The sequence below is a fragment of the Primulina tabacum genome, chromosome 9 (genome assembly GCF_025594145.1).
Source record: "Primulina tabacum isolate GXHZ01 chromosome 9, ASM2559414v2, whole genome shotgun sequence".
Taxonomy (NCBI): Eukaryota; Viridiplantae; Streptophyta; class Magnoliopsida; order Lamiales; family Gesneriaceae; genus Primulina; species Primulina tabacum.
In genome coordinates this window covers 5,365,508-5,376,179 of record NC_134558.1, presented here as the reverse complement: position 1 = coordinate 5,376,179, position 10,672 = coordinate 5,365,508, and the positions used below count along the sequence as shown (strand labels likewise).

The window sequence follows — 10,672 nt, the reverse complement described above, 5'->3', positions numbered from 1 at the left end:
ACTTGCTGCTCTCGGGTGGGAGCTAGGACTCCTCCCCAACCCTCTTGACTCGACTCCTAGCATGGCTAGGACTCATCCCTTTACCCCTCAAGAGACTCTAGCCCAAACCTGGTCCAACCGAGACCCAAGCCAAGCAACAAGCCATGAAACCCGAGCCCTTGACACCCAACAACAGATTTTGGTTTCCAGCTTGTTTTCTTCATGGTTACAGCGTATTTGGTGTGTGTATAGGACCCTAACTCGTGTAAAACTCATACTTGATCATGTCCTAATCATGACAGCCCCTTTAACAATCATATAAACATGTTTTTGAATCCAATATCAAGGGTTAAACACAAGCATATGCATAGTTACAAAAATTGTGCATCGTGTGACTTGTTTTCATTTAGAACATGTTCAAATAAATATTATGGTTGATAGATGTTTTAACGGAAGAAATATGACGTGCCTTGGTGTTTTAAACGCACGAATATTCGATGGCGATGCGAAGAACTTTGACATGGGAGACCCTAGGATGAATTCTCTTCAAAGCTCACAAGTTTCCCTTGAATTTTCAAAAGTTTCTTTTCAATATTCGGGTGTGTGCCGTGTAGTTGAGTTTGGAGAGAATTTGAGAGAGTGGGGCGTGAGTTGTAGGGTTAATGGGGTGAGTTTTGTATATTATATAGTTTAATTAATCACTAAACAAGCTTAGGCCCATTACTGGAGTTAATTAGGCACATTAGTGTTTAATTAAAGTATTAAAATTATTTTGTTGAATAAAGTTTGTGAATTTATTAGCCGGGTTGTCAAAATGTTCGTATTTTTGTTGAAAAACCAATACCAATAAAATTTACGTCCTGGCGTATAAAATCACCTCAAAACCCCTTATTTTCAAAAATAAGAAAAATCTTCAATCATATTTTAAATAATTAAAAACTATTGTTTAATAAAAAACATTTTTCAGCCCTCGGTCTCCGTTCCTCGATCGCAACTCGAATAATCTTAAAAATACATTTTAATGCAACCATGTAGAAAAATATATTTTAAACATGTAAATATGCACATCATAATTAATTAATGCAATTAAAACATTTAATTAAAATAAAAGAGAATTTAATAGCTTGCATGCATGTGGTTTACGTGGACCTTTAAATTTTCGTGGCGTTACAAAAAGACTCATTGAATCATTTTTTTCTCTTGTTACTTATTAAAATCTTTCTGATATAAAGAAATTTTTTCTTCCATATGTTGAAGAATTTCGAAGTCATAGAGCTTTCCTGTGTCAGGGTCATCTTTTAATAATGTGTCCCAGAATTTTCTGGAAGTAACCCTCCACAAACAAGGAATACCTTCATTAGTATAACCAAATTCTGATTGTCATCTCCATATCCATGGAATTCCAAATTCCATAAAGAACAGACATAAAGTCTTACCATCGATCCAATATTCTGAAAATGATTTTTTAATATTTGAGGAAACATTTAACCAAGTATTCATTGGTTTTATGAAAATCTCTGGCAAATTTTTTGCTGATGAACCAAATATTTTCCACCATGTTAAAAACCAATTACGAACTGGGTAATAGAAAATATTTTCACATATTTTTAAAAACCATGTATGTTTTCTTTTTTCGTTTTCATAAAATAGAGTTTTATTAAAACTCTCAACATATTCCCAAAAATTAAATTTAATTTCATTTGATGACTTTGGGAATAAAACTCTTTTTCAACTAATGGAGATATACCACATTCTTCAATAGATATAATCTTTTTGATAATAAATTTTGAGAAGTCACAGCTTTCCTTTCTGTTGAGTATTACTATAAAAGTGAGTTATTTTCACACTCTTAGATGATAAGAGAAGATTTTCATAAAATCCTCTTTGCTTATATGAATCATATACATATGATGTATTTGTTAAATATTTTTACTTGATAGTCCATGAAGCATTTTCCCCATTGGATATCTTTTTCTTCTATAAAAAGAATTAAATCTCGATATTTTGACTCTATATATAGAGCTGAATTACATTCATCATCTTTAATGATATTAGCATATGATGCTTGAGACTGAAAATCTGTATTATTTTTCTGTTTTTGTTTCAAGAATTCTTGAAATTCATTGTATAACGAATCATTTTGCTCAGTATTACTGGCTGATGAACTAGAAATATTCTGGGCTATAACTCTCTGTTTTCCATGCTGAGCAATAATGTTAGGGGGTTTTCCCCTACCACCTCTTCCTCTATAAGAGAATCTCCTCTTCCTCGAGAACTCATATCTGTAAATAAGATCATTAAGAAAAATATTCTCGGGTTAAAAAATCTGGTAGGTGATTATCTTCACCTTTCTTGTAAATTATGTCAAAATCAAAATGAGCTAAATGAGCATGTCATTTTGCAAACATTTGTTTAGAAACATTATGTTAAAATCTTTCATAAACATAAATTTTGCAGATTTGCAATTAGTTTTTATAATAAACTTTTGATTATATAAATCATCTTAAAATTTTAAAATACATCTCACAATAGCTAAACTTTCTTTTGCTACTGTAGACTAATTTTTCTGAGCAGTATTCCATTTCCTAGAATAAAATCGAATAAAATATTCTTGCTTTGTTTTGGAATCTATTCGGTCATTAAATCCTTGCTATAGTTATGATTACTCGAATAATTTTGTCTTATTGAGCTTAATATGTTTGCTAGATCGCATCCGTGGTTTCTGTCGTTGTATCTTTTGCTCGCTAGTTATGACCTTGTATTTTTTTGTGCTTATGACAAATGCAGTAGACTGATTATCTTTATACTTTGTGTACTGATTTTTGTTCTTATTTTCTGTTCCCTGTATATTGTGAAGGAAAGTAAAATGGTTCAGTACAATTTCAAGAAAATTACTGTGGTCCCCACAGGGAAAGAATTTGTTGACATTATCCTGTCTCGAACCCAACGGCGAACCCCGACACAAGTTCACAAAGGAAATGCCATATCACGCCTTCGCCGGTTTTACATGCACATAGTGAAGTTTACGCAACAGAATTTTCATGAGAAGCTTGCCACCATCATCGATGAGTTCCCTCGGCTTGATGATATTCATCCTTTTTATGGTGATCTGCTCCATGTTCTCTATAACAAAGACCATTACAAGCTTGCTCTAGGACAAATTAATACTGCTAGGAACTTGATTGCTAAGATTGCAAAGTACTATGTTCAATTATTGAAGTATGGAGATTCTCTTTACAGATGTAAGTCACTGAAGGTTGCTGCTCTTGGTCGTATTTGTACCGTGATTAAACGAATTTGGCCAAGTTTGGCTTATCTTGAGCAGATACGACAACACATGGCGAGGCTACCGTCAGTTGATCCAAATACTAGGACGATCTTGATCTGTGGGTACCCGAATGTTGGCAAGAGTTCATTCATTAACAAAATTACGAGGGCCGATGTTGATGTCCAGCCTTATGCCTTCGCCACAAAGTCATTGTTTGTTGGTCATACAGACTATAAGTATCTTAGATACCAAGTGATCGACACTCCAGGTATTTTGGATCGGCCATTTGAGGATCGTAACATCATTGAAATGTGCAGCATCACGGCTCTTGCCCACTTGAGAGCAGCTGTGTTGTTCTTCCTGGATATTTCTGGTTCTTGTGGATACAGTATTGCACAGGAAGCTGCTCTATTTCACAGCATCAAGTCTATCAAGAACAGGAACAAGGATGCTCGGAGAGGATAGGCGGATAGAGTCATTCCTACTCGCAAGCCGAAACACTTGTTCTCTGGCAAGCGTTCCACTGGGAAAACACAGAGACGGGAGTGACAGAAAGGTAATCCAAGATAACAATAGACTAATCTCTATTCTGTGTATTGTGTACCATTCCTTTTTGTACCATGGTTCAGTATTTAAAACTGCTGTGCTTTCCCAATGTTGGTTTTTCGTAGGTCATATACGGAGTTCCTTGTGCTGGGAGATGCTTCAGATGTTTCACACAACTGAGAGATTTTGTGATGAAGTTATTTAATCATATCGGGAGTCTGTTTAGGCCACCTTTTGCCATTCTTGAAAGGTTCTTGTTTTTAAATAATCTTAATTTTGAGTATGGTTTGAGCGAGGTTTTTATGAGAGAGAATGCTAATCCTTTCCTTATTATATTTGAAGTTGAAACACGTAATTGCAAATTGCAGCTGGCCGAGCTGATTGGCTCGAGCATTGCCTCTCAGTAAGTTGAAACAGCTGCATACATTAATGGTACTAAAAAACCAGCTCTTGCCTAATTGAGTTATTGTGGCGAGATAGAGGGTACCACACATGAGCGGAACCAGCTTGTGATCATCGGTAAATGCTTAAAATCGCGCTTGAATTATTAGGATGTTATGCATCATCTTGTGAATCTTAACGAGCTTTATTATTTATTAATTTCGACTCTGAATGATTTTTTCAGCTACGATTATATATATTTAACTATATAATTAAGTATTATATAAAAATCTATACTATGGTAAATTTGAATTACAAATTATGTTATATCGACACTCGTTATCACGATGAAGAGGGAAAAGTAAAAGGGTTGATTTAACTCCTTTTAGTTATTATTTCTTTTGATTGTTTTTATATGGGATGAAGAGGGAAAAGTAAAAGGGTTGATTTAACTCCTTTTAATTATTATTTCTTTTGATTGTTTTTATATGGGAACGTATTTTTTTAATTCATACAAATATTTGAACTTATTGATCGCTGAGGCTACTCTTAATTTTAAAAAGTTTATAAAAAAAGGTACTCATTTCTCTCACACATATATGTATACCGTTTAAAGCATAGGATATTCATTTCCTCTGTTGAGGCAGCAGCAAAGGTAGTGACAGTAGGTCAACTATCTATAAGACGTGGAGTCAGAACATGGGGAAAAAGATTCGAAAAACATTCTGAAATGTCTACTTATTGTTTTTCTTAGAATTTTTTTTACTTCTAAAATATTCGGCCGATTCTATACATACATATATATACATACATATAATTTAAAAATAAGACAACCAATTATATTTGAAATTCAAAAGAAAGAATTCAAAACATAAAATCGTCAACCGTTTGCAAATCATAACTTAACAATATTTCAAAATAAAGTTAATTTTAACAGCCTCCCAAAAATCACTCAAAAGCATAACAAAAATCGTAAAAATCTTTAACATAAACTTAAAATCATAAGTGCGGAAAAACTAGCACTGATCCTCGTGTTATGATTATGATCACCTTCACCTATCACACCTAGTGAGTCTAATGACTCAGCAAACTATAATCTTGATGACAAATAATACGTATACAATCACATACAACACTGAAAGTATTTTTACTTAAAATAACATTTCATAAACATGCATAAACTTAAACATTTTCCATATCATCATAAACATATTCATTTTCATCATATACGTATGCATTTTCTTTCGTTGAATTTAGATCGTTAATTGTGATTTTCGTATTAAAGGTTGATGGATCCATCTACATATAACCTCAATACTAGGCGACGGGGACATCAGCGACATTCTCACCCGTCAAATGAGCATTGGCCTTACGTTTATCGTATCATCATATTATTCACAATTACTTCACTTCCTTCAACATTTCGTATTTTTATCACTTTATAAAATTCATGCATATAATAATCATTTTTCTTTTAAACCAAGCATACAACATATCTTTTCGCGTTGACGTCTCATCATAAAATTTCATAAACATTTAAAATAATCATATTAACATATTTTATAGCATTTCGGGCAATGTCATGACGTTTACTATTTTTCAAGTGTAAAATGACAATTTTATCCCTAGACATAAAATTCCTCGATTTTGAATTTTTCTTGCTTTAATTGACTCTAGACCATCCCAAATAAATATTAACTTAATTTCTCATATTTTTATTTAGCTTAAACTCGAGGTTTTCTAATTATTTCATAATTAACAATTCGTAATACGTTTTAATCCCGAATAAATTCAAACTTTAATATAAAATTTTCAAATTTTAAACATAAACTTTTTATACTTAATTTACTCTCGTAAACAATGATTCGACCCCCGTTGAACCACACCCTTAGCCATTTAAAAGCCTAACACCGAAACCTTAACTAGGACTCTCGAGCCACCTTACGTTTCCGAGCCCGAGCCACCCTGAGCCAAGCTCTTCCCAGACCACCCAAGGACCCTAGTGAACCCATTGGACCAACCCTAACTCGCAGCATCCCATTGTGCGAAGGACCCGAGCCGTACGATCTAGTAGAACCAACTAGGACTCTTCGATATTCCAGCTAGGCCTCTAACCATCAAGCCACCAACGAGCCCTCACCCTCTGGACCCTCACAGGACCTTGAGTGACCTAGCCTAGCCCAGCCTTGACCACCCTAGCCGAGCCCCAAGCCCATGCGCACAGCTGCACATCACGCGAGAAGGCTCGGGAAGAGTCCTAGCTTGCTAGGACTCCTTCCCAGCCGCTGTGCTCGAGTTCTGGCGTGGCTAGGACTCCTCTATTGACCCAACCACGTCCCAACCCAGTCCTGGTTGAGCCAAATCCGAGCCATGCACCATGGTTCCCCCTTAACTGAGCCTTTTGACATCAAAACATGATTTATTGGTTCCAGCTTGTTCTAGTTCGTGTGGCTTAAATACCGTGCATCCTAGGACCCTTAAACTTGGGTAAAAATGTTCCATAAACGATCCCTAATCATGGCAGCCCCTTCATGTAAAAGATCCAATCAATTACGATTCGAGTGATCGTTGGCAACATTGAGAAAGAGACGACGGTTCGGAGGTGAGGCGTCCAGACAGCATTGGCAGGGTTTATTTTAGGAAGGTAGAGCTGGAGTGCAACTTCCACGCCATTGATTCGCCACCGATTTTCCTCGTGGCTGTTGGATTTGCTTTTCTCCTCGCTCCGATGCTGCTAGACGGATCAGATGCTGCATTTGTATATGTGGTTGGGGTGGCGCCTACTCTGCTGCAGCCACGAGTCGTCGTGTACTATGGTGTCTGCCACCTTTGCCACATTGGTACTCGTCTCATTTTATTAGATATGTGTTTGCGTTTGTGTATCATCCTTCTTATTCCGTTATTTACCTGGTTTTTTTATGAATAAATGCTATGGGAAAGACAGATTATTCACTTCTGAAATGCAAATGCATAGGATTAGTTCAATTTCTACTTCTTGATTGAACTTGCTTCTTGGATCGTGCTTGAGAGGACAAAAGCGGTAACTAGAGTCTAGAGAGCTGATAAATGTGAATTGAGAGTAAAATTTCAAAAAATCCACTACCATTAGAGCACAGATTTTACTAGTGTTAGTTATGATGCGTAACTGCTTATAAATGAGTTGATTGTATTATTTTATTGATTGTCGAGAAAGATGAAAGGACTATTGCATTTTTACAAGTAAATCTTCTCTGAGACGTGGGGAACTTTGGGATTAAAATGTAAGGTTCAAAATAAGATAATGTAATCCAACTGTATGCGAATACATGGAAAATAAAAAATGACAAATTAAATGGTTTTAATGTCATGAATTAATTATCGTGTGCGTGAGTACATGTTTAAATAGGGTTTTCTATTAGAATGAATAAACTGTGTTTTAAAGGTTATTCGAGATGCGATCGAATGGAGACCGAGGACTACATGAGGGAAAATATTTTTATTAAATAATTAATTTAATTGTTTAATGTGTGGTGTATTTTAAATAAAATTTTTGAAAATGAGGTGTTTTTATACGACGAGTCGTATTTTAAACCGGCAATCGATTTTCGATAAAAATAGGGACTTTTGAGAACTCGGCTAATATTTTCAGTAATTTTTCTAAACGAAATATTTGAAATAATAATTAATGGGCTTAATGGACCTATTATACTCGGTTAATGAGTCTAAGCTTGCACCATGTGTTTTAATTAAAATAAAAAACCAAAAACCCTCCCTAAAATGCACCAAAACACACGTACACAACACCTATTAACACAAGGACTCTCTCCATCAGCCAAGAGACACGCACACACAAATTTTTTTAAGGAAAAACACGAAAAAGCTTGAAGAATTTCAGTAAGGTCTTCCCTTCGTCAACATCTCTCGCATCGCAAATTGATTTTCGAGCGTAATATATGCAAAGACACGCCTTAATCTTCCTTCAAACATCTTTCACATCATATTTTGTATATTTAATTATCCTTGCATGAAAAATATGATGCACTACTTGAATTTTCGTTTTTATGGATTTATATGTATAAAAGTAGAGTTTTCCCTTTTTAAAACTCTTCCTAATGATGCACGAAGGGACTGCCATGGTAGGGTTGCTTGAAGGGACGTTTTTCCAACACGTTAAGGGTCATAGATGCTTAGATGAGGGCTGCACTAGTAGGGACGAAGGCTTGAACGAAATTTTAGTTTATATGGACTAGGGTTTTGGCTAGGGCATCCTTGAGGGACACAGATTGTAGCTTCTATTAGGGCATGACCAGGAGACCTAAAGGGGCTGCATGATGGTCCTAGGGTGGCCTTACAAGGGTTGGTTCGAAGGCTAGGGTGATTGCGTGAGGCTTGGGGGAGTGCGCATGACTTTGGGTCGGGTTTGAGGGGCTGTGGGTTCTAGGCTTCTCATGATTGGTTAGGGTTTAGTCATGGTCTTAGGAGGGTCAGCTAGGGTCTGGTTGGGCTGGTTAATGGCTAGGGCCGAAGGGGTGCAAGGTTGAGAAGCTAGGGCTTTGTTCAAACTAGGAAAGATAGTTTCAGTAGCTTTCTAGGCGTGTTCAAGGGTCTTAATTGGCTTGGTTTGGGTTGTATGAGGTATGGTTAGGTACTAATAAGTCATGGTTCAAGTTCGTAAATTTTGGTTAATTTTCGAGTCCATTCGGGTCAAAACCGGGATGTACGTCTAAGTTTAAATACGGGTTGATAAACTAGTCGAGAAGCGTAAGTTTACGTCTAAGAAATATTTATGGGTGTATTTTAAGGTTTCATGTTAAGTTTGGAATAATTTGGATCATCTTTTTAAGGTCTAAAAATAAATTTGGAAAGTTAGGGCTTCAAGGGCAAAAAGTCATTTTACACCTGAAAAATGTTAAACGTCTTGGCAGTGCCCTGAATACTGTAATATATGTTAACATTTTTATTTAAATGTTTATGGGATTTTATGATAAAACGTTAATGCTAAAAGACATGTTGCATGCTTGCTTTAAAAGAAAAATGATTTATATGTGCATGAATTTTTATAAGTGATGGAAATATGAAAAGTCAAAGGAATTGAATTGATTGTGACTAATACGATGATACGATGATATGTAAGGCCAATGCTCAGTTGACGGGTGAGAGTGTCGTTGATATCCCCGCCGCTCGGTACCGTGGTGATACGTAGATGGATCCGTCGACCTACAACTAATATGAAAACAATTGAGGATATAAATTCAATAAAAAAAGGGAAACGTGTACGCATATGATGAAAATGAAAAAGGATAAGAGAAAAGGAAAATGTTTAAGTTATGCATGTTTATGAAAATCTATTTTCATAAAAGTAATTTCACTGTTGCTTGTGAATGTATATATAGTACATTCTATCATGATTAAGGTTTGATGAGTCAATAAACTCATTAGGTGCGATCGATGCAGATGAACTTGATATTGATGGAGGTCTTGATGGTTGAACTAGCAGGACTGAAGGTGCACACAATCCGATGACCGTCGCTAGTTTTCCGCTTTATGGTTTATGATTACTTTAAGATTTTACGACTTATATAATTTTGAAAGATTTTGAGAGATTTAAGATTTTATGCTTTATTTTGGTAAAATTTTAAATTTAGGTTTGGTTGACGATTTATGATTTTACGTTTCTAATTGAGTTCTTTTGGATTTTCAAATAATAGTTGGTTGGTTTATTTTAAATAGTGCAAAAGTACTTAAATATATATATATGTACATGTATTGTATCATTTTGGTCGAAAAGATGGAAAATAAAAAAAATTATTACATTTTAAAGAAAAACGAGTAGCGGATGTTTCATAAAATATAATGGTTTGCTATTAGATTCTTCCACATTCTGATTGGTGATTGCCTATGGATTCAACTCGATTTTTGTTTTCATTGTTGTGAAGTATAAAGAGATTGTGATTATGAGCATAATGACTTTACAGTGGAATCTAGCTGGACAATGTCGTTAGATCTACCTTCTCCTTGAGAAAATTTTCGCATGTAGATAGTAAGAATATCATTGAGGTGAGTTCTGACTTATTGAAATGGAGTTTTAATTAGCAGAAGAGACTTCATAGTAATTGAGAGTAGAGAAGATCAAGTGAGAATTATAGAAACTGGAAAAGTGTGCATCATTATCTTTGTAATTTTGTAGCCAATTAAAAAACTTACTCTTTATGGCATGATTCATAATCTGCCAACAATATTGGTGCTTCATCCTTTGTAATCTAGAACAACTCACTTTATATATTGTTTGCTATGCAATGACAAAATATACCTCGCTGACGTAATGATTTTTTTCCATTGAAGTTACTTATGGTTATTAATGTGGGTTTTCATTTTGCCAACTATATTTGAGAACTGTTTCAAGGGAATCTCCAGTTAGTCACCAATGAAGGTCCTTTGATGTTAAAATAAAAAAGGTCAATGTTCTTGCACTTTTTAGATGAGAAGTTGGCGTTAGTTGCTTGATTGTATTTGCTTAGA

At 35.1% G+C, this 10,672-nt stretch overlaps 1 protein-coding gene across 3 annotated transcripts; it reads left to right on the top strand.

Moving 5' to 3' along the window:
* Window positions 1-2,674: 2,674 nt before the first annotated feature.
* Window positions 2,675-4,393, top strand: LOC142556834 (nucleolar GTP-binding protein 1-like). 3 transcript variants are annotated; one of them, XM_075668339.1, is made up of 2 exons: window positions 2,675-3,803; window positions 4,162-4,393. In XM_075668339.1, exon 1 carries the CDS (start codon window positions 2,675-2,677, stop codon window positions 3,710-3,712), a length of 1,038 nt encoding a protein of 345 aa, XP_075524454.1. In that variant the 3' UTR covers window positions 3,713-3,803; window positions 4,162-4,393. The 3 variants fall into 3 exon arrangements, with proteins under 3 accessions (XP_075524454.1, XP_075524451.1, XP_075524453.1); XM_075668336.1 differs by lacking the exon at window positions 4,162-4,393 and adding an exon at window positions 3,919-4,143 and having other exon boundaries at window positions 2,676-3,803; XM_075668338.1 differs by lacking the exon at window positions 4,162-4,393 and adding an exon at window positions 3,919-4,143 and having other exon boundaries at window positions 2,676-3,813.
* The last annotated feature ends 6,279 nt before the right edge of the window (window positions 4,394-10,672 follow it).